Source organism: Homalodisca vitripennis, chromosome 6 (assembly GCF_021130785.1).
Source record: "Homalodisca vitripennis isolate AUS2020 chromosome 6, UT_GWSS_2.1, whole genome shotgun sequence".
Lineage (NCBI taxonomy): Eukaryota > Metazoa > Arthropoda > Insecta > Hemiptera > Cicadellidae > Homalodisca > Homalodisca vitripennis.
Window position 1 is genome coordinate 110338648 of NC_060212.1, and position 25393 is coordinate 110364040.

General features: G+C 35.7%; 1 protein-coding gene across 1 annotated transcript in view; it reads left to right on the forward strand.

Moving 5' to 3' along the window:
• Positions 1–11420, forward strand: part of LOC124364720 — a 30176-nt gene extending 18756 nt beyond the window's left edge. Inside the window, exon 3 of the mRNA XM_046820413.1 lies at positions 11135–11420. Coding sequence (XP_046676369.1) covers positions 11135–11377 — 243 coding nt within the window. The 3' untranslated portion in view covers positions 11378–11420. The remainder of the gene's footprint in view (positions 1–11134) is intronic.
• The last annotated feature ends 13973 nt before the right edge of the window (positions 11421–25393 follow it).

The window sequence follows — 25393 nt, forward strand, 5'->3', positions numbered from 1 at the left end:
AGAGTTACGAAAAAGTTAAAATGCAAATGATGAATTTTTCACAAGTTATATGATCTTGTTTAAACAACTTCTTTAAAAATTCATAATACAATGTTATAAAATGTAGGCCAAGAGTTTTGAAACACTGTATATCACAATAATTCTGATTAATGAGTTATAATATATATTTTCACGTGTCATTTAAAGTAATAATGTTTTCTGCAATATGCAAGTTATAGACTAATATTTTACTTTGTGGTAACAGTGTGACAATATTTTTAATTTTAAATGTAGTGTTTGTCATTAAATAGAAAAAAAGAAGTGTGTCAAGATTAAAGCAGAAGTAGGTCAAGTGACTATATTGTATCTGCAATGCATGAAAGCAAGTGGGTGGTCATATCTTCTTTAATACCAAGATGAGAAAAAAAGAAGTTATAAGAAAAATAAAAATAGAATATGGAAGATACATTTGCTAGAGTTCCTCGCTGAGCAAATATAATACAGCATTTGTAGTTGTAGTTCAGTTTGAGATGGTGAGGGAAAATATGTTTTTAGTGCAAAACACAGTAAAGATGTTTTTTCATCAAGAGATCATTAGTTCGGCATCTAAAGAGATTTTTCCCTCTTGCATCAGAAAAAAGGGAACTGAATCACTGTCCAGAAGTACTCACTCAAACTTCATCATACAATTTCTTAGTCCAAAATATACAAGAAATGTGATATATCATGTAGTCCTATTTTGTATAGTTTGCCACTTCTCTATCTATTTATATTTCCTTAAAAAGAAATTATAATTCAAGTATTATCTCTTGTATGTTGTTGAAAAGGTAACTTATATACACAAAAGTCTATCCAGAAGTAACAGACATTTTTTAATGGTGCAGCAGTGGGCAGGGCTATATCCTCCATCTTGGTGTCAAAACAGCTCTATTCAGTAAGCATCGAGCTGTAGTCGTGCACGGTCTTTATCTCTTTTACTTTTCTCACTGTGACTAGTTAAAATGAATGCTGCAATTTTAAATCCTGCCACTTGTGAAATGCGTTCAATGATGAGGTTTTTGTTGGCAAACAACCATAAACCTATTGAAGTCTATCAGCGTGTGAAGTTTATGGAAATAGAATAATAAGTGAAAGCAGAGTAAGGCAATGGTGTATTGACTTTAAAAATGGTCGCACCAATGTTCACGACGATAGTCATAGCGGTCGGCCTAGCCTAGTGATTGAAGATTGGATGTTGAAAATCGATGACAAAGTTCGTGAAAATCGCCGGTTCACAATGACTGAACTCTCGGAACATTTCCCACAAATTTCACGAATTTTTTATAGGGAAGCTTGGATATGACAAATTTTGTGGCACAAAAATCCTTACGGAAGATCACAAAAATCAAAGATTTGCTACATTGTTAACTTCCCTTGATGAATACGACAAACATGACAACAAACTTCTCGATCGTATCGTTCCTGGTGATGAAACATGGGTGAAGCATATCAATTGTGAAACAAAACTGCAGCCTATGGAATGGGAGCACACACATTCTCGAAAAAAACAAACAAAGAAAATGTCTCCAAAGTTGTTTTTTGGGATGCTAAGGGTGTGTTTTTTTATTTCCTTGAACAAGGATCAACAATCAATGCAGAGAGGTACTGTGAAATATTGCAGAAGCTATGGCGAGCAATACAAAACAAGCACTGGGGAAAATTGAGATAACAAATTTTGTTTTTCCACAACAATGCACGTCCCCATACAGCCATTTGTACAAGACAAGTCTTGAATGGTTTTCTTTGGGAAGTGTTTGATCATCCGCCCTATATCCCAGATCTGGCACCAAGCGACTACCATCTCTTTTCAGCAATGAAGACCTGGCTCTAAATGCAGCGCTTCGATAGTGATGCTGAACTTCACGCTGGCGTTAACCAGTGATTAAGATCTCAGGCTGTAAGATTAAGATTTCTACAAAACTGGAATCAAAAAACTTGTTTCACATTAAGATAAATGTCTCAATTTGAACAGAGATTACATTGAAAAATAGCCTAGGAGTGTAGCTTTACACACTTTAAGAAAGTACTTCAGGACAAATATTTTTTATTTAAAACATATGTTACTTTCTGGATAGCCCTCATATACAGCCTCTAGAATAGAATAGAATAGAATAGAATATTCTTTATTGCACATATTCTTGGAGAACAGGGCAAAAGTCATGTTTATGTTACAATTGGTGTATAAGTTAGTGTTTGTCAAAAATTGTGTGTTCTACATTGAACAAATTCTTGGATTGTGTAAATTGGTCGCTCCAGTAGCCAGTTTCTCAAGGAGGCTTTGAAGTTCTTTTCTGGCAGTCTTCTTAGGGATTCAGGTAGAATGTTGAAGAACATTGCTCCTCGATAAGAAGGTTTCCTCTCAAATAAGCTGAGATGATGTTGATTTAGGAGAAAGTTGCTCCTGTGTCTGGTGTTATAGGAGTGTCCGTCTCCAGTCCTTGCTTGCCCTGATTTGATTGTATAGAGGATTGTCTCTTGGATGTAGAGTCCTACTACAGTCAGAATTCTCAGTTCTTTGAAGGCTGTTCGGCATGTGTCAAGTGGTCCTAGTCCTTTTAGAGCTCTAATTGTCCTTTTTTGTAGAACCAGTACCCTTTGGAGATTTGAGATTGTCGTGCCTCCCCAGGCTATCAGGCCGTATCTCAAGTGAGATTCAAACAACGAGTAGTATGCTGTCATAGCTACATCAGTGTTGCTGATTTGTGCAATTCTCCTTATTGCGTAAAGACTGCTATTTAGTTTTTGACAGAGCTGGTTGATGTGTGGTTCCCAAGATAAATTTCGGTCCAAGGTGAGTCTAAATATTTTCCGAATTCTATTGTAGTTACTTCTGGGAGACCATGATAGTTATTTTGAGTAGCTGTAAAAATTAGTTGTTGGGTTTTTGATTCATTTAAAACCAAATCATTTAGGTTGCAATATTGTTTAGCCATATTAAAAGCTACAAAGGAGTCAATGTCTAGTTGATCTTTGTTTTTGTTTGCTACAATAAAAGGGCTGTATCATCGGCGTACATTACCATTTCACAATGGTTTTGAAGGTATTCTGGAAAGTCGCTAGTCAGAAGGATATACAAGACGGGTCCAAGAACAGAGCCTTGCGGCACTCCTCTGCTTACTGGTAGTGGTTCAGATTTTACTTTTTTGACCGTGTTGTGTGTAGTGTAAGTAATTTCCACAATCTGTGTCCTATTGCTGAGGTAGCTCTTGAACCAGTCTATTTCTTTGTCAATGATTCCCAGAGTTTGCAGTTTTTTTGTAATGAGCTTGTGGTCTAGACAATCGAAGGCCTTGGTAAAGTCCAAAAGTATACTTGTGGCTATATATCCTGCTTCCAATTTATCAATGATGGTTTCAATTAGTTGGACCAGTGCTGTTGCTGTAGATCTGTCTTTTACAAAACCATGTTGTCTCGGAGTAAGAAGGTGGTGCTGTTTGAGATGGTCCAGTAGTAGTCTAGTTAGCACTACTCGCTCCAGGATTTTGGAAAAAAAAGTGGAGATAAGTGAGATTGGCCGATAACTGGTGGCTTGTCAGTTGCTCCAGTCTTATATTTTGGATAAATTTTTGCGAGTTTCAACCCGCTGGGGAAAAAGTCCCTATGTAAAAGTGATTTGTTTATAATAGTTGTTAGTGGAGTGATAATTTCATGTTTGCATTGTTTGACCAATTTAGAAGATATTTCATCGTCTCCTGTTGAATGTTTTTGATTTTAAGGTGTCTATGATGTTTCCGACTTCTATTTCATTTGTCTCCTGGAAAATTAGTCTTGGTATTTGGGGTATGTAATTTGGTTCTATTGTGTGTGTTGTTCGTTGTTCATTTCCTTTGGTATCAAGTGTTCTGTCAGCAATTGTAGCAAAGAAGCTATTTAAGTAATTGGCAATGTCTATTGGAGAGTCTGATGCGTATAGTCCTGTATGTTTAAGCGTTCAAGTTGAGTTTTTTCTAATCTCTCTTTTCTTTCATTATTAATCACTTTCACATGGCTTTTGATTTGTTGTCAGATCTTTCAATTGTAGGAGGAGTTAAGCTGTTTTCTTAGGGTTTTTAGTTTTAAGTCGTAGGATTTTTTCCTTTGGGCTGTTTCTTTTTTTGTCGTCAGGATGGCCCGTAATGTGTTCTCGATTTAGTGCCTCTAAGTATGCGTTTTTTAGCGCCTGGCTTTTCATCATCCCATATATTCTTGGTGGGATTTCTTTTATGTTTTACTATTTTGAGAGGGCAGGCTATGTTCATTGCAGATTGGAGGAATCCCATGAAACGCTTTATAAGCAGCATCCACATTGTCTGTGAGCATAACTTGTGACCAGTCCTGTGCTTGTAGATTATACCTCAGTTCTTCTACGGTTCTTGTGTTAAATTGTCTTCTGTATGATTGTGTCTGCGTGGGGCTTGTCATGTTTGTAGAGATAAAGCATAACTGGGCAGTGTGATCTTAGAGGCCTGTTTTTAGCACTCTGGTTGATATTTCAGTTTCGTTAATGTTGGTGCATATGAAATCTATAGAAGTCTTGCTGTGACTGGTTATTCTTGTAGGGGGTAGGTGAAGTCTGCTCAGTCCATAGCCGTGAATCATATCGTCCAAGTTTCTTCTGTCGTTGCTTGCCACCAGGTTGTCTACATTGACATCCCCTATTACGAGTACCGGGTTTTTAAAAGATGTTATTTTGTCCAATTCAGATGATAAAATATCTAATGCTTCTTCCAAGTTGCTACTTAGGTGGCCTGTATAAAACCTAAAAGGTGCAAGAATCCTTGTTTCATCTCAATTTTTAGAAGGATGGTTTCACATATAAGTTCTGATGTGGTTCCTGATAAGGATATTACTGTAATTTTATTTTTAAGGTTTAAGTTTGCAAAGACAGCCACTCCACCTTTTCTGTGTTGTTGTCTATTAAAGCTGGCCTATAAGTCTGTAGCCAAGGATTCTAGTGCTCTCCAGCTTTTCGTTGTTTAAGCCATGCTCAGTAAGTATTAGTAAGTCTGGTTTGTTGTTGTGGAGAAAATGAGCAAGTCTGTCGGTTTTGTTTCTGAAGGCCGTCAATATTTTTGGTGTGCAATCATAAGTTTCTGGTGCTTATTTCTAGGTTTGGAAGAATTTATATTTTGGGGATTTTGATTTATTTTTGGTTCTTGTGCTGTTGCTAATTTCGGCTCTCAGCTATGTCCTTGTGGACTTGATTTTGGTTTTGTCTAAAAAAGTGTCAAGTTGGTGGGTCGCATCCTGTGAAGAGGTTTGAGTCTGAGGTCCTGGTTGTGTAGGAGACTGGTTAGGCATATATGAGGTGGCAGTTTCACATAATGCAGAGGGTTTGCCGTATTTTTTTTACCTTGTCTTTATAAATGTTAATATTGTCCTTGTACTCATCAATGTGACGGTTGAAGAACTCCTCGATACTTTCTCCTTCTTTTTCTGATTTTTGCTAAAGCTGGTGGTGATCTTGAGATCTTATGGGAAGATGTGGAAGCTGAAATTATTTTAAGGCCAGGCATTGCTGATGTTTGGTGTCGTCAGAGGACTCCTTTCAGAGGCTTGTCGCCCTGGTTGTTTTCTTGAGTCCTGTCCTTGGAGTGTTGCAGCCTCCTTGCATTTGGCAACTTGGCAATGCTACACTGTACTGAGTCATCTTTTTGTTTTTGGAGATTTTTTTTTTTTGATACATTAAATTTAGAGCAGTTATTTTTCTGACTTAGATGTGATGTCATTTTGTTGGGGATTTGGGGTTTGAGAGCAAGTTTTCCCAACTTGTTCTTTTAATTTTTGTATTTCACACTCAGTTTCATATTGCCTTCTTTTAAGGGCAGTCAATTCGGTAATTGTTATCAATGGTAAGAGAGTCTCTCCTGTATGTGAGCATGTTTGAATACCAACGTCCCGATTGGTAGCTTGAGGGATTACTGATTTTATTGACTCCGATTTGGAAGTGAGTTCTTTTATAGTTTTTTCTAAAACCTAGAACCAGTATTTACATTAATAAATAAATTGTTGTCCAAATATTTAAAACTTCAATAATGAACAGATGTTTGTGACGAGATTTGATTAAAAAACCGTTTAGTTAGAAAATAAAATTATAAATTTATTGTAAAAATAAACAACAAAAATTAAAAGCATTCTCTCAATAAACAATACAAAATTAAATTAAATAGTACAGTGATTTTAATTTTTATAAAACAAGTTACTTTTATCAACAGTTTGTTAACCCTCCATCGGGCGCTTAAAATTAGAAACACCATCAGGCGCTCACGGAGGTTTCCTCCAGGTTGGCGAATAATGGATATCATAGTCGTTTAAACTGTTTTTATTTGTTTAAATATTCATACTGATTTAATTACAATGTAATATATTCATTTTTAGAAATTTAATAAAAATTACACTCTTATGTAATGAATTTTCCAAATAAGAAATTCAAAATCTTAAAAAATGTTATTGTATAATAACAACATGATTAATTTTAAGGAATAATGCAATTAATTGTAAAAATGTTTAACCTACTGTAAATATGTATGGAAATTAACTTAGTTTTTAACTTCTTACAAAAACAACTTACTTCAATTCTTGAGATATTATACAATTGTAATGTCAATTATTGCTCTGAAATAAAAATTTATTCTTTACTAAAAATTTTTTTACACACTGCACAAAATTTCAAAACATTTTCCTTCTGGTTGTTATAGCGACAATGTTCACTTCATAATCATTACTGAAATGTTCCCTAGCACACTGGTACTGTACTAACAAGTCTCTCGTCTTCATTCTCCATTTCACAAAATTCAAATAAAATATATAGTAAAATTTAAAAAGAAACCATCACAGGTCACACATTTAGGCGCACACGGATTATTACAACATAAAAACTAAACACAATAAGGCGCTCACGGTGATTTCGTCCAAGCACTACAAACACACCATCGGGCGCTCACGGAGGAATCGTCCAGTCACGCACGGAAGTAGACCTCATACTGACACATTTTGATAAATAAAAGCGGGAGGCTATTGTTTCGTTTCCCCGAAAGATGCTCGTGAAGTACACTGCGGGAAACGACTGCCGACATCAGAAAAGTAGTACTACTTTTAATAATAAAACATACACGGAGGAAAACTCCGTTTAGCGCGCCCGATGGAGGGTTAAAATAAAACTAATTAGGCCCTACCAACATCGTTAAATCTGTAGCCTTCTTTGTTTTGTAAACATCAACGTTTAAACCTCATTGAAATGGAGTCTTTTCTATTAATACCTTCAATAGAAATCATTTACAAATTGCTTAAATCCGTTATACCTTTTACGAATGTCTGTCATTTCAAAATAAAATCTGACTATAACATAACTTAAAAATCTCCAGTATTAGTTACTGACGCCAAGACAAGATGTTTAGAAGTGTACAACATTCGTTTTAGTTTGTATGTTTGTCAGCCATGGCGCATCAGCATTGCTGTCATAGCAACAAGCATGGCCATTCATTGGATACTACTCTCACATCAAAAAGTATAGATAACCTAGTTTGAATGTGTTAACCACAAATTAACTAATTGAACGAAAACTACAGTAGTTACATTAAAAATAGTTTGTTTATTTTTGCATCTAGACTTATCAAGCAAATTATTAACAAACAATAACCAAGTTTTGTATCTCTAAGAATGAAAAAAACACCCGAAATTTTAGCTCTATTAGTTATTTTGTAGTTAATGTTCAAATTTGAGTATCTATACTTTATAATCTGAGTGTAGGTAGGCGATTTCCAACCAGACAGTTCTTCGGCTGGTGGTACGGCATGGTGTCTTAGATTTTTATATATGAAATTAAATGTGATGACAAAATATATGATCTTATAGTATCATTGAAAAATAATATTTCAATGCTGTAAACTTATTCTCAGAATATGATAAACTTTTCGCAGTTAGTTGTTCTCTCTCGCTTTCATCGCAATTCTGCAAGAGCTTTTCTTCAACAGCGTCGCATTTTCTCGGCATTTTTCACGAAATATAAATGCGATTGCAGCTTAAATCCTTTATATATATAAAATAGTAAAATAATCAGCCAAATTCCAGTATTTGTATTATATCTGTTGTTAACTAGAGGTGATGTCTTATCTAATCCTGTGGATCTTAGTAACATTCTCAATAGTTTCACTGTTACACCCATTGATAATCTTATACTACCTAATAGAGAGTTTATCAGCAAATTAGTAAAATGGTGTCAAATCTCAATAATGCATAATGGTAATTTACTTATCACTTAAAAACTGTAAAAGTCATATCACTGTATAAAGTCAATGATGTATTAGTTTGCAACTATTGGTTAATTACCCTTTTACCTACAATCTCAAGTTTATGAATAAAGATTTATTTTATATTTAGAAAAAGAGAACATTTTATTTGAAGTTCGGCATAGTTTTAAGAAATACAATCATTATATCAAAAGCAGTAAATTTTTTTTGATACAATTACTAACTTATTGAATCTAAATTAAAATTTGATATTAATATTTAATTCTAATCTTGGATTTTTTCTTTACTGTTTAAGTTTACATGTAGAGTTCTTTTGAACCAGTTAAATGGACATTAGCTAAGAAAATTGTTATGTAAGTTTAAATAGAATTTTCATGAGGCTATGGTTATATTTCAACCAGTAAATTTAAGGACTCTGCTTTGAATTTCTAAAGTACTTACACATCTAATTACTAAATGATTATTAGTATTTTCGAAATCAGTAAAGTTAAGGTTAGAATTAGAAACAAGAATTTTTACTGTATATAATTTCTATATATTGAAATTACAAACCATGCTATCCTATTGACTATACCTTTAATACCTAAAAAAGCCATAATTATAATACCCGATTTAAAATAAAAATTGGTTAACATGGTTAAGAATTTTATAATATAACACACTTATTCTAATCAGAAGTTATAAATACATAAGAACAAAGCTTTATTGTTAACTCAAGAGGGAGTTATCAATCATAATCAATACAATTAGGTTGAGTTAGGTATCAGGAAGGTTTACCAAGTCGTTTGATTCTATTGCTATGCAATGTTTTGTACATAAAGATCAGATAAAGATATATTGAATCAGAATATTGTTGTTTGATTATCACCTCTTTTTTAAATATGATATTTTTGATTGTGTCACTTACATTCTAATTATAATTGGAGGGTTTCATTATGTTTTGCTGAATTTTGATTCATTTAATTTGTTACAGTAAGTGTGATGTTGATACATTTTAGTAATAATTAAATGAACCCTTTCACTGTCAATATTTATAGTGGTTAAAGTTTTCCTGGAAACTAAAATTCCTGTTAAAGAACAAATTGCTATTTATGAAACAACTATAAATTCTGTTTGAGTTATCAGTAATGTTTTTTTAGGGATAATATAAATAGTGGAAAAGTCAGTACTTTTTACTATCTGCACTGCCTTTTCTTGGAAAGGGGCTTTCAATTTAAGATTTAAAGAATACAGAAAATAGATCCTTCAAATAACTCATTGGTCATGTCCGACAAGAGGTGTACAAATATCCTAAAACTTTTTTATCATTTATAAATTGTGTTGTTTACAACATTTCATGCGTTGTACATTTTTCCTTTTTTCTATTCTGTCCAATTGCCTTACTGCCAGCATTTTCAAAAATTTATGAATGCGGTATGTCAGATCCATTACTTGATTACCTTGAAAAACCAGTTACTGGACTCTTTTCATAGAATCAGTAATAGATTCCATTGATAATTCAGAAAAAGCTCTTGGGATATTTTTGGATCTTAGCAAAGCATTTGACAGCATTTCACATGAAATACTGCTAAAATGTCTTCATAATTTGGGAGTAAAAAATGTTGCGTATAATTGGTTTGAATCATATCTGCTAAATAGGAAACAATTTGTTCAAATTACACATTTAAATAAAAAGAACTTCAAAAGTATACATAATTCAACAGTCAAGACTACTAAATTTGGTGTGCCCCAGGGCTCAATCTTGGGTCCAATTTTTTTACCATCTGTTACCTTAAAGGTGTACCACAACTAGAGGGAAACAGTCAAGTGGTTTTCTATGCAGATGATGCAAATTTAAAAATATCGGCCAGCTCCAAAGAAGAAATTGAAATTCTATCTAGTTTAAATATTTCCACCATGAATAGTTACTTTAAAAAGAACAATCTTCATATTAACACAAATAAAACTAATTTTATCACTTTCTCTACTCAACAAGGAAAATCATATAACCCAATAATAAAATTAGATGACCAAACCATATCACAGGTCAGTGGCTCAAACTTTTTAGGTCTGGTAATAGACCAACACCTAAGTTGGACCTATCATATAACAATGATATTGCCAAGAATATCATTTGGTTTGTATGCCCTACGCAAAATGATTAAGAATCATTTTAAGATTGGGTCATAGTTATTCAGTTAACAGCATTTTTCTACATTAGGAATACTAACTGTGTATAGTCTTTACGTTTTTGAAACTGTTGTAAGCATAAAAGAAACATTTCATAACCATTTAAAACTAGGACACCATCATCAATATTCAACAAGAAACAAAAACAAGTTGTGCTTAGACAAACATAATATACAATTTTATTGCAAAAAACCCTCATACATGGGTCCAAAATTTTATAATAATCTGCCTTCTAGTATTCAATCAGAGCCACATCTAAATAAATTTAAAGGCCTTCTGAAGCATTATCTAATAAAAAGAGCCTGGAATAGGAAAATATCCCTCTATAGCCTGGAAGAGTTTTTTGAGCCATGTATAATACTTACTTAACTTTCTTTAACTTAATTAGTCACATTTAATATAGTTACACTAGCTAAAAATAAACAACTTTGATATTTTGATACACTTAACATATAAATAAATAAGACAATATTAACCAAATAAAAAGCTAACTAACAATTTAAAAATGCATTATCTACAGTTAATACATTATTACCATATATTAAGACTACTTTTATATTAGATAACTGACACTATATTTTGTATTATTCTATAAATCTGTACATTATGTGACACAATAATTTTGACACTATTCTATGTACAATACCTGTACTGTCTTATGAATAAAGAAGTTTTGAATTTGAAGGAAACCAATTTAAGATCTTGGTTCAATGTTTCAGAACACGCTGCTGTTGTATCTGTTATTCTTCATGTGTTACCTCGTGTTGGTACCACTGCAAATGTACGCAGTGACAAGACAGCGCCACCCAGTCACTCGGCTGTTCACCGCCAGTCTGCTCCTAGAATTTGTGGGCCTCATGTTCAATGTTATTGATGTAATCAAGTACTCCATGGATGGCGTAGGCACACCTAACCTCGCAGTAGCGGGAGATGTCCTTGACATACTGTCTAGGGTGAGTTGATTATAATCAAAATCATTTATTGATTTTTTTTTTATACATAAAAGGAAAGGCCGATACCCTTTTAAGCCTTATTCTGTCCATCCTCATGGGCCACTTGCCTGTGCAAGGATCTTATCAAACGGAACAAGAAGGATTGTCAATACAGTACAATGTCAATGGTACTGATAACAAATGCTACAGTGACAGGCAGGATTTGAACCTCCGTTATCTCTAACTCAGACTCAAAGTCCAACAACAGACTGTTCGGCCATCGGCTCTCTGTGTTATTCTCAGAGTGCAGTTAAGTCCACGAGTTCAAATAAAATTTAATTCAATCAGATAGTGCAAAATTGATCTGTTATTAACATATGGAAGAAATGATTTTCCTTCCACGGTATGGTTTTGAGAGGTTCATCTAGAATGAACTAATAATGAAAAAAGACTCACTCCCGTTTCCTTTTTTGCTGTGACAGTCTTTTACGATTGACCTCTGGTTAGTTCTTTGTGGTTGGTAGTTCAGTGTAGATCTGTTGTGATCTATATTCTTTAATCCAGTTGTAGTGATTAGTGTTTTGTGTTTATTAAGTGTATGTTTTCGAGGTAGTGTGCATGGAGTTGACACACAACATGGTTGTTGTGATCCTTGACATGTCACAACAATCTGGTATGATTTGTTTATTTTGACCTAGATTGTAGTTATGTGTTGGATTAGTCTTCCACCTGAGGAAAGGATTTCAAAATGTAGTCTTATTAAATATAGCTCTGTTAATTGGTATTTTCTCTCCTAATATGAGAAGTTTTCAAGAAGATCAACATTAAAAGTAAAGAAATTCTTTTCATGGACGGATGACAGTTGAGATGCCATATTGTGTACTGGGGACGGATGAGATATTCAACCCGACATCTTAGGATCTAATGAAAATTTGCTTCATTATAATACTCAAATTACTGTCAGTATCTCAAAAAAATGTGTTATGTGTTTATGTATTGACTAGTGTATTGATCCACAGTCTAAAGCCTGTGGCTGTTGTATTAATATGAGAATAGGCTTGTTTAGCTATTTATTTAGGTGTTATTATAGACCATAAACTGAGCTGAGTTCTACATGTAGTAGGGCTCTGTATGCCAGTTTTTAGAACTGAGCTAGGTTCTGTCTGTCGGTCACACTTGACTGCATATATGTTGTAATACAGTGTCTTGGTATACACAGGCATTTCTAATCTTATACAGCTGCGTATAGTAGTAGAAAACTATTTGAATAAGAATTAAGTTGTAGAACACTACTGCATAATTTTCTTTTTTTCTAATTTGTGTCAGCTTTTTATAAATCCTGTAATGTACTAAAAAAATATATTTGCAAACAATACAGTGACAGCAATAGAAGCAGTATAAGACATTTTCACAGTTTATTTTACTTTTAATTTTCCAGTTTTATAATATCTTATTATACACTGATGTGTTCCACTTATGGTGGTTGATATGTAACATGTCTATGGTGTGTCACAATATTATTACAAGGTGGTGTAATGGCTGTGCCATGGCAGTGCTGCAATGCAAATATACTGGTGTATTTTTATTAATATTTAACTTGACATCTTGTGATTTGTTACCTGAAATATGCAGTAGATCTGTATTTGAATTCTCATCAACAATCCTGCATTGCTGTCAATGTGGACTCTGTGTCAATGTTTGTGACAAAACAATGTTAGTAGTATACTTTGGCCGTTCCTGGGACAACGCACCCGAGACCGGATCTGGGACAAAACCGTGTGAGACCGAATCTGGGACAGAATTTTTTAGAGAGCGACTAAGAGTGTGAGTACGGGTGGTCAGAACCGCGCCGCGCGAATCACCACGCATGTCATCGCTGTCCCGCCACCGCGCAGACACCACGCGTTGTTACTGTAAGTATGCAAGCAATCGGCACACGCCTCGTCAGCACCGCGCCGCGCGACTGCTGAACCGTCACCCCCAAGCAATTGGCACGCGCCTTGTCATCACCGCGCGCCGCGCAACTGCTGAACTGTCACCACCACCGCGCTGTGTGAGACACCGCGTGTTGTTTCTATAAGTATACAAACAATCGTTACGCGCCTCGTCACTATCCAGTCACCGCCGCGCGCCCGCGAGACACCGCACCTTATAAATTACTAGTTTGGTATACTGTAAGTGTATTGTGGATAGTATCAGGAATTAATGAAGCAGAAAAGTCGGAAATAAATCCTGCTTCGAGCATTAGAGGTTCATAAACCTGTGGTTAAGCGATTCCCTAAGAGAAAAAATTGTAACTTTGGGTATTGATGATTTGTGGGCTGCAGACCTTGTTGTAATGATTAGGTTTTCAAAGGAAAATGATGGATTCAGATACATACTTAATGTAATTGATACGTTTTCAAAATATGCGTGGTCAGAACCATTAAAAACTAAAAGCTCACAAGAGGTTACTAAATCGTTTGGTAAAATATTAAGAAGAGCGAAATTGGTTGGTCACAAACCCCCGAACCTTCTTCACACGGATAAAGGACGAGAATTTGTTAATAAGGAATTTAGAGAGTTTTTACACAAAAATCAAATAAAGTTATACCATACTGAAAATGAGGAAAAAAGTGCCATTATAGAGCGTTTCCATAGAACTCTCAATGAAAAAATGAAAGTGCACTTTGAAATTCAAAACTCGTTTAGATGGGTGTCACATTTACAGAAGCTTCTACGTCAATATAACAGTAAATTTCATAGCACTATAAAGATGAGCCCATCAGAAGTGAATTCAAGCAATGAACAAACTTTAAGAAACATGTACGCAAACACTGGACGATGTCTAGTATTCAGACCCAGACTTTCGGTTGGAGACCGTGTAAGAATTACTATAAAGAAAGATGTATTTGGAAATAAATACCGCAGAAATTGGACAAGAGAAATTTTTCGGATTGTGGCTGTCAACAAAACTTGCCCCGTTACCTACAAAATCGCAGACCAGTCTGGTGAGGAAATAATAGGATCGTTTTATGAAAAAGAGTTACAAAAAACTATGTTCTAGTTCAGAGTCAAATATATTAATAATGCTCTCATCCTTCCTTCCACTCATCCCACACACCCACCCTCTTCCTACTCCTCTTCCTATTCTCATCCATCCATACCTCATCCTTTTCCATCGTCAATCGCCCATACAATAAGAGAGTAGCCAGCTCTATAATAATGGCGTTTTCTCCTGCTAGCAAGCAAACAGCATTTCTCAATGCTACGGATGGTCTTCTAAGATCATCAGTCAAGAAATGTCCGAATTGTGGAGAAGAGGTTACTGCATCTAACCTATCCCGCCACCAAAAAACAAAGAAGTGCATCCATACCTCATCCTTTTCCATCGTCAATTGCCCATACAGTAAGAGAGTAGCCAGCTCTATAATAATGGCGTTTTCTCCTGCTAGCAAGCAAACAGCATTTCTCAATGCTACGGACGGTCTTCGAAGATCATCAGTCAAGAAATGTCCGAATTGTGGAGCAGAGGTTACTGCATCTAACCTATCCCACCACCAAAAAACAAAGAAGTGTATGTCAGCGTCAAATCCACCAGCTTATGCTTCTTCCAACGGATTCAATGAAAAACCTCCTTCGTTGAAACAAGTATGTTCAAGGTGTGGTGCTGAAGTCAGGAACTCCTCCATGTCCCGCCATAAAAAAACAAAGAAATGCATGTCCACGTTAGACAGACAAACTCCGGATTTTGATATGTCTATGTTGGAAAACTACGCTGATGCTGTGAGTGACAATCAATTCCAGAACGTGATTGCTGATTTTGATATGTCTATGTTGCCAGAGTCCTATTCAAATCTCAGACCTGAAGAACAAGACGCGATTGCTGATTTTGATATGTCTATGTTGCCAGAGTCCTATTCAAATCTCAGACCTGAAGAACAAGACGCGATTGCTGATTTTGATTTGTCTAAGTTAGACACTCCAGATTTCTATTCCAAAATTAGAACTATAATTGGTCCATCTACAGCTGACGCTCCAAAGTTTGAACCACCAGTAAAAAGGATACACCCCGATTCATTGAAAATTAAATCGATACTTGGTCCACCACCATTTGAAGTTCCGGATAAGTCAGACTATTCACTGCATATACCATATAGTCCTGTATACCATTCACCACTACATATCCCAGAGAGTCCAACATACAACGTGCTTAGTCCGACCGATGTACGTGCTCAAATAAAACCCCAGAAGAAACCATGTCCAAAATGCAGTAAGGAAATAACGGTTTCCAACATGGCTCGGCACCAAAAATCTCAGAAATGTGCCAGCAACCAGCGTGGTATGACACATAACGAACGTCTGAAAAAGATGGAAATCAAACCAAGCTCCTAAAAGTAAAATGTGTTGGATTTGTGAAACACCAATAGAGTCATCCAACTGGAACCGTCACAAACAATCGAAACGCCATATCCGTTTGTCAGCACTTCATGAAGGTCCTCGATACAGGAGTGAAATATTACCCATTACGAGTCTGACACAAGACTGCCGGCACCTACTCCAGACATCAACATGCTGGTAAAGAAATACCCAAAACGACCAAGGGAAGTCAAACAAGTACCGAAGGTCAATACAAACGACATAGCTCTTGAAGCGATGATCCGAAAAACCGACTAGACCACAAAAAGATTCCTACAAGTGTGAAAAGATTATTAGTGAGACACCGACTAGTACAATTAATAGTGAGAATTCTATTAGCCCTATCATGGAAGAGAGACAGCTTCTGTCTGAAACAGAATCACCTTCAACACCTCATCTGGTTCCGGTACGTACTCCAGAGGAGTCACAGACAATACTTGATGAAATATCAGAAGTCCAGTCGGCATTCACGGGAAGATTGAAAACGTATGTGATTATGAACAAACGTGGGATCAAAGATCCAAAAATGTTTCTTGAGACATGCAAACCACTCGTTGTTGAAAACTTCAGAAAGCTGTAAATGAAAAAAATCTTAAGGTAAACATGGTTTATCATGCTGAATTCAAGAAAATAATAAACGATGTGGAGGTGACTCAAGTTCATGAACTTTAAAAACAAAAAATGAAATTCTTTACTCGACAACGTCTCTGTCTGACTATTATAAACTCAGCAAAACTTAAGATGTTGGTTGAGATGGAGGAGTTTGAGGCAAACGGTGTCTCAATGGTCACTAAAAAGTTTGAAAGACTTGGAGATCAGAGTCAACCGATACGTTCCTTTTCACGGATCCAGCTATGTGGTTCTACCAAAAACAGATTCAATCCAAAAAGGCTGTTATTAATGTAAAAAACGAAGATCAGAAATGTTTTATGTGGTCTATTCTGGCAGCTTTACATCCAGTTAAGGTTCATCATCCAGAAAGAATCAGCAATTACGAACCTTTCAAACGAGAGCTGCTTCATGCACTAGCAACTTGCGAATGCCCCATGAAACTTGATGATATAGCAAAGTTTGAAAGACGTAGTGGAATTTCTGTTAATGTCTATGCTTATGATGACAAGTTCGATATATTCCGCTGAGAATAACTGATAACGAGATGGAAAAACATGTTTAATCTACTGTTTATCAGAGAAAAAACAAACACTCACTACTGTTGGATCAAAGATATGTCCCGTTTGGTTAGTTCACAGATCTCACGAAATGGACATAAGATGTGGATATGCAATAGGTGTTTGCAACACTTTACGAGAGAGGATTTACTCATCAGGCATAGAGAAGACTGTAACACACACGATGCTGTGAAATTGGAACTACCAGAGCCAGGAACTGTAATTAGATTTAAAGATTTCAATTGCTCAATTAGAGTGCCCTTTGTGTATTACGCAGACTTTGAATGCTGTCTAGCACCTATTTCAACATGTCAACCGTGTAAAGTGGATTGTAATGGTAATCATCAGTCGTTCACTATTAAATATCAGAAACATAATGCCATTTCCTTCTGTATGTATGGGGTGTCAGAGGACGGCTTTTCCAAACCACCGATTTAAATACTTTGGAGACGATGCTGCACATGTATTTGTAAAATCATTGATTGAGGAGTCGATAAGGATTAATGGACTTTACAAGAGTGAAGCAATAGTCCCCATGCAGTTGATGACAAAAGAGCAACAGGAAATGTTTGAATCTACTACTACATGTCATATCTGTGGAAATTATCTTGGTGATGATCGTGTTAGAAGGAAACCATAACCAATTGACGGGTTTTGTTTAGAGGAGTGCAGCTCACAAACAAGTGTAACATCAAGTTCAAAAAAAAACCTAGGTTCATTCCTGTTTTCATTCATAATTTTAGCAGGTTACGGACACTCATCCTATTCAATTAAAGAGTTTGGTAAGTTCGAAAATCGCATATCACTTGATACCCAACAACGGGGGGGGGGGGGGGGGGTCCGGGGGGGGGTTTTTGGGGGTGGGGGGGGGGGAGGGGGGGGGGGAGGAGCGGTACATTTCCTTTACGGTCAGTGTGGAAGGGTGGATATTGAACTACGATTCATCGATTCATTCAAGTTCATGTCACAAAGTCTCGATATAGGTTGGCAAAGAAATTCTGACTAGATCTCAATTCAAATACATCTCAACATATTACAATGGTATAGGATCCTCAATTTATTGCTACGAAAAATAGGAGTTTTGTACCCTTACGGACTACATGGACAGTATAGAATAAATATAGTGAAACATCACTACCTAGTCAAGAAGAATTTTGTCACAATAGATGAGATAAACAACACATAACAAATTGAAGATTTACAAAACATGCGTGTGATGTATGGACCGCCTTTAAAGCATGTCCGAACATGAAAGAAATAACACAATGCTATTTAACGACAACCGATCGTCTTGCTACTTGCAGAGTTATGGAAAAACTTCAGGGATGGTATGTCTCAATACATACAAATTAGATCCTGCATGGTATTCTCACCATGAAAGCACCTGGGTTGGCTTGGAACGCAATGCTGAAAATTACAAAAGTCGCACTGATCCCCCTATTGACTGACATCGATATGGTACTCATTGGTTGGAAAAAGGGTAGATTCGGTTGGTGGTATTTCACAGTGTTCTCATCGAAGTCCACCCCCCCCCCCCCCCACCCCCCCCCCCCCCCACCCCCCCCCCCCCCCACCCCCCCCCCCCCCCACCCCCCCCCCCCCCCACCCCCCCCCCCCCCCAAATACCTCATCGACTACTATTATTATTACATTGTAGAGGTTACATTGTAGTTCTTTCATAAAACGTCAGGGTTACTTTGTTTTGTGGTAGTGGTAATACTTCAAAAGGCTTTTAAAGGATTCGTCCCGCTAACGTTATTAAAACTTTTCAACCTCTACCCAATTAGATGAAAGAACAAAGTGTAGGGTTTTGGGGAGAGCGTTGTGAGTTAATAGCAGTTCATCATTACTGCCTTCAGCTCGTTAGTGAAACTAATAAGGGCAATATAAGCAAACATCATTAGTAATTAAAATGTCATGTTTTTGTAATACGATTAAAATTATTTCTATAGTTTTGATGGTACTGCAAAATATTGGGGAAATGAACAGAATGTATTGTGATTATTTCAGCAAACTCTTTTAGGGTTTTAAATGGAAATTGAAAGAGAGATTATAGAGTCAATATTTAACAAAGCTAGTTCCAATGATCTTTAATTGGTGCTATTTTTTTCATTAAGTACTCATTGTTGAAAGTAGTACTCATTATAAGAACCTGAATTTAAATATTTACAAAATAGCAATATCAGGGTTCGCTGAGGTTGGATGCCAAATTTCAACTCTAAAGCTCATTTCATTAAGCCAAATATGCTACTAGGGTTTTGCGACATATTACATATTATATCATTGTACTCAGTTGTTTTACAAACCTATTTATTCGGCGTTGTCATCATAATTATTTATAAGGCCAATATAAAAATGTTCGCTGACGCTCAGCTCCATCCCGTGGGGTAATATGAACCATAATCGAACTCCATGTTTGCTTATATAGAAATGAAGCTTCATGCAAAAAGGCAACTTTATACGTCAGTTCGTTCTCAAGATGTTTTGCGGACAGACATGTAAACAAGCAGAAACAACATTTTTTCTAACCTTTCGATTAATAAGCTTCGCTAGCGCTCAGCCACTCAAGCATTTCTCCTCTAAGTGTTGTTAATGTTTTTAATCAGGAGTACAAATTCTTATTTTATCAACAACTAAATACAGTATAAAAGTCCTGAAATTGACACATGCTTGGCATGAGGATACGAGTGTAAATACTCTCTATGCTTACATATTATTTGGTCTGAGGAGAATTTAATAATTTCAATTATTCGAATAATAATATTACTCTTAAGATTAACTCAGGAAGATGACTGAAAATGAAGAGGATACGTTTTTTAGTTAGTAGTGTACATAGTTGCCTAATGATAAATGTCGAGAATGCATAAATTAGAAAGTAATTTTCCAACAAAATGTAAATGTGATCTTTAGAAGAAACAGAACTTTTATGAAAATAAGAAGAGTCCGATGCCCTTTCTAGCCTTATTTTGTCCGTCCCCTGCTTCACTCACCTGTGCGAGGATGTTACACACACAACTGATTAATTGTAATTAATTATTCTTCTTCTTCTAGGAACTGCAACTCTAATTAATTGTATTTACATGCACTCAATATATCCAAAACGTTTTAGATACAGATTGTGACAGATAATGACTGAAAAATAAATTAGGATTTCGATCATTTTCCATCGCTATATGTTACGAAAACCGCTACTATGTTCTAACAGTTGATATATGTTCTTTTCTTATAACACATTGAAGTTTACGTATGCACGAAAAACAACAAATCGACCAAATATAGCGATGGATAGACAAAGGTATTGTGGATAAGAGATAAAGTATGCATTAAAATTGTTTTGACACGTGATGAAGAATACAGGTATCAAATTTCGAATCGTATTTTTGCCGGATTGTGTGTCATATATTACGATATCAGATGTCTGAAGGCATGATGCGTATTCAAATATGTAAATGTCGATACATTTGACGAAGGAATGGTGTAAAATGTCTTTTTCTATCTCCAATCGAAATTAGGAGGCAGACTTTGTTATTGTTTTGTAAGTATAAGTAAAAAACTTAACTTAAAAGCATATAACATATGCTGAACCATTTCCCTTCAAAAACGTTTTGTAACGTTTACCTCTATTACAGTAGTTACATTGGAACTATACCTTAAAAACCTTTAAAAAATCCTTTATTATACCTTCTACTTCAACACATAGAACTTTAAACCTTCGTTTAATTCATGAATGCACGCCAAAAATTGTAGTAATTTCCGTTAAGAAAAATAAATTATTACTTTACTACATCTTCTCGTGGTATTATTAATATCAAAAACTTTTATGCTAATTATTATAACGCCACTTCTGCCAAAATAAATATTCTCCAGTCTGTATATGATGAGCGAAGCTAATGACATAACAAAACTTTGAATCTAATCTGAGCTAGAAAACAATTAGTTGAGTGGCAGCGAAGGTTGTCACTCCAGGGGATGGAAACATGTTATTTGTTTGTCTGCCCGTCTGTCCTCAAGATATCTCGAGCGCGAACTGACTTATTTTGTATGAAGCTGATTTTCTGAGCTATAGAATGAGTATAATCCATGGGTTTCGGCTGAGCTTCACTGAAGTCTACTACTCAGTAGGCTTGCACAATTTCTCTTTTGTATGCTGGGGGAATGTAAAAATTTAATTTTTGTATGATTGTCCGCATGAATGAAGTATGGTTTAGTCCATTCCATAGACTTGGAGTTTTGCATGCAACCTTAGCGAAGCATAGCCTATATATTCCATTCAACACACAAATTCCGTATATAATAATTAGATCGACTGTTTAGTGTATTTGATAGGAGTAAGCGTTAATTTGGCGTTGTTTATTGTCGTATGTTTACGTTATGTCATGTTCTAACGGTTTAATTTACACACCTTAGGAAATTGATGTTTCTCATGCTAATCAAATAGAGCATCAATACCTCTGCTTGTTCATACACTTATGAACAAGATAATATCTGCTATGAAGTGGCAGACATTTTGGGAATTAATAACACAACTTGATGTTTGCTTGTGGAAGTGTGCTTTGGTGAGATACTAACCAATTTGCAATGCAGATCGCACTAATGTGACTACCTAAATTATACTTACTGTCAGCGTATGAGATCTGCATATCACGCAGCTTGTGTAAGCAGAGGGGAGGATACGCGTAAATATTGACGATTAATGTTTTGGCACAAACATTGAAGTAGACTTCCACCATATCAAGTTATTTATTTATTTATAATATTAGATAGGTATGAAAATATTGACTGAAAACAACATAAGTTATTGTTATTATTGCTAATTGCTCCTCACGAAATATAGTTATTTGTATCATAAAAAGCCCCAAAGGAGTAAAGTTAATCTAGTTTCCTCTTTATATTTTATTTTATAAGAGAGACGCCCAAGAAACTGCCAAGTGGGAGAAACTACTTTTTCTAACAACCTTTGCACTTCATGTACTACTTATTGCACTTGTTACTTGTAAACTGGAAACTTGTGCCAGATGTTGGTCGGTGTGATGGTAGGAGGGGAGGAGGAGGAGTGAAGGTGAAGGGGGAAGAGGACGGGAGGAGGAAGTGAGGAGAAGGGGGAGGAGGAGTTCATCATCCAGGGGTTGATCTTCTATCTAGATGTCCATCTCTAGTTTACCCATCTTCGATCATTGATGAAGATAAAATTTAATTTCCTGAGAAATATACATAAAAATGTTCTTTTACTTCAGTAGAATAAATTATATTATTCTAAAAAAGTGAGTTTGTTTAAAAAGTCACATGAAAGTTTAATTAGTGATAGAGGCCTCTGCGGAGTAAATATTAAGTCGCTTGATCTCATAAATGTAAGATATTTTCATAAACTTTAATGTAAAAATAACAAATATGTCAAATATATTACGTAGCTGAAATGTGATAGTATATTATTTTTATTTGTATACGAACTAAAAATAGGATACTCTTGTGATAAAAAAAATAACGTATTGATATTTTGTCGATTTAAACCTATACAATACAGTATGGGAAATCATTTTAAAAATTACTCTTTTATATGGTGACATTTACCTAAAACCATTGACAGCTTGAACCAAAAATTGGCCGTTAAAAATTAACACGTTCGCTCCCATCTGGCACAGATATGTAACAGGCTGGAGAAATATATAAACCACCGTCCAAAAGACAACTGAAACTATGGAACACTGAGTATAGCCATGTCTGTTCTCACAGACCTAAAGGATTATTTTTACACAACAAAATAAAATTGATTAATGAATTTAAATATTTTATTGGGTTTTTATAGTGGCAAAAATATATGTCTCTCGGTCAAATACTGTTACAAATTCCATGGCACATATTTGTGCCATATACAGATTCTACCCATATTTCGAATATTCAGAGGTATACTCAAATAAAACTTCAAACAACTGAATTGAACCGTATTTTATTTACATATTACTTGCTCTTAAGTTAATATTACAGTTCTAATCGAAGTTACTGATAAAATATAACAACATGTTACAAACACAAATTCTGTCCTTCTTTAGTCCTTCTTCATTCAGCGTTCCCTCTTTTCCCTCACTGTCCTTGCACATGTTGTAAACATAGAAGGTTGTTTTTCTTCCTATTTTGGTCATCCTGCAATGCAGACATCGGGCTTCCTAGGGCTGCTGTCCAGTTTCTTTTTATGTTTTTTTAGGTCGGTTCACAGCAATTGCTCGAGGAATCGCCTGCACTTGGATGTAACTTTCTATTTTGTGTCTTTGCAGCGCAATTTGTCTTTTTACTGTCTTCAAGGCAAAGATTCTGGTACAGGTAAATGCTATTTCACAAACAAGCATCCATAAGATGGAAGAATACTTTTATGTACCATCGTAAGGATTTCCGGGGCGTTTAGTAATAGCTGATCATCTGGTCGCTTCTTTCAATTCCACTCATCAACTTGTAGTCTCCTGCTATATTAGTTTCGAAGTAAAAACCCCTCTTATTGGAGAAATTTTCTATTTCTGGACCATTCATAGTTGAAATTGTCAAAACACTCCTCTTGTCTCTCCATTTCATGACCGTTACATTTCCCTTTTGTCGGCTGACACTGACCTTTCTTCCACTTCTTGTCAACGACTTTTTTGAGATAACATCTCTCCATGGTTGATGTGTCCCAATCATTTTAGTCTATTTTTCGATTAGGCTCTTAGCCAGAGTGACGCTTTAGAAACATTATATAGATAGAGGGCATGTCCCTTGTTTCTCCATAAGTCTCAACCACCTCATATGTGTGGCCTTTTCTTGATCTTGGACGATTCCCTTACCAGTGTACACAAGTATGTTTAGGATAAAACCATCAGCTGTGCACAACTCATAAAGTTTTATCCCGTAGTTCTGATTTTTATTCTTAATACATTGCCTAATAGATGCCATAAAATCGTGACTTCATCTAGGGACAGATTCTTGCCGGAATTGAAAGTTTCTGGAAACTTATCTAAAATTTCGGTACTTTGGGATTATACCGACCACACCCAGACATGAATCGTTATTTCACATTTCGTTTTCTACTGATTACTAGATTAGCGTAGAGAACAATATTTCGTCAATATAAAAACAGGAATTGTCTTATCGCAAACCCCTCCCCATCCTCAGACAGAGGTCAAAGTCGAGCGTCTAGTAGATAACGTGATTGCAGAGTCTCGCCGCCCGTTCAGCTGGTGCATCGCTTTGTTTGTACTTCCGTGTTTTACCTCTACATTTCTCCAAACACAAAAATTCAACAAAAACAAACATTTACCAAACTAAACTCTTTATTAAAAAAAACACTAAACACTTGTTTTTATTCTTGATCACATTCCGCCACCCAAAATGCGAGTGCCTCCGGCCATCAGCGCGGGCTTTGGCAGCACCTTCGGTGCTGCCCCGCGCTGATGTCGACGAAAGAAAAACATCCCTCGAGATAGTACCTATCAGTAAAATATCAAATTCTAGAGGGGCTAATCAGAAATATAAATTGAATTGTAATGGAAAGGCAATTATGTACCGTGCAAATCACGTGATGCCGCGCGGTCTGCCGTAATCAGGATTCTCGAGAAAGATAAGATAACAGCGACAACAATAACGATCACAATACCTGGAAATGCTTGTAAGTTTGTAATTTTGTAATTGAAGAGTTGTTTTTTCGTTCTATCATGTTTGTTTCTATAAATTTTCTATTTTTGTGTTCTTCATACTAGTGTGGTCGGTATAATCCCAAAGTACCAAAATTTCTTTTACCACAAATTTTTATTTTGGATACTATTAGGATTATCGACTATGGCACTGTTATGGTCTACAACCAATTAAAAGTCAATTACTTCCTCCTGGTGGTTATCATTGTTGGGTTCGCTCACCTCGATATCAGATGCACTTGAGTCAGACGATGGATTGTATTCATTATGTCCATTTACACTAAACAACGAACAGACATCAGATCCATCCATTGGCTCATTGACAATATCGTCTTCATCACAACAGTCTTCTAATAATCTTTGTCTTATTCGCCTACGTTGAGTGGTTTATCTTGTTTCTAAACACTTTACGTTTACATACCGTAAATAGCGTTTGTAAACAAAATCTCGATAAAAACACCACAATTAAACACTTTCTAGGTTAAATTCATTGCATCACATCTGACTGGAAAAGTGACATGAGACTTAAAAACAGTACTACCAACTCAAAACAATAAATTTACCACGTACGTGTGCATAGCCAGGAACCAAATGGCTCTCAGTTGTGCCACACATGTACTCGTATATACACCTCGTGCAAAGTTTCAGGTCCAAATTACACACCGCACCGTACAGAATTGTTTCCTATTACGTTCAACGGTTACATCGCCACATATTTGTGAGGCGCTGGTTTATATTTATGGGGGGGAAATCACATGGTGGTGAGGAACATGTTAATAAACACGCGATGCTGTTTCGTTATATATTTTTCAATTATAAGACTA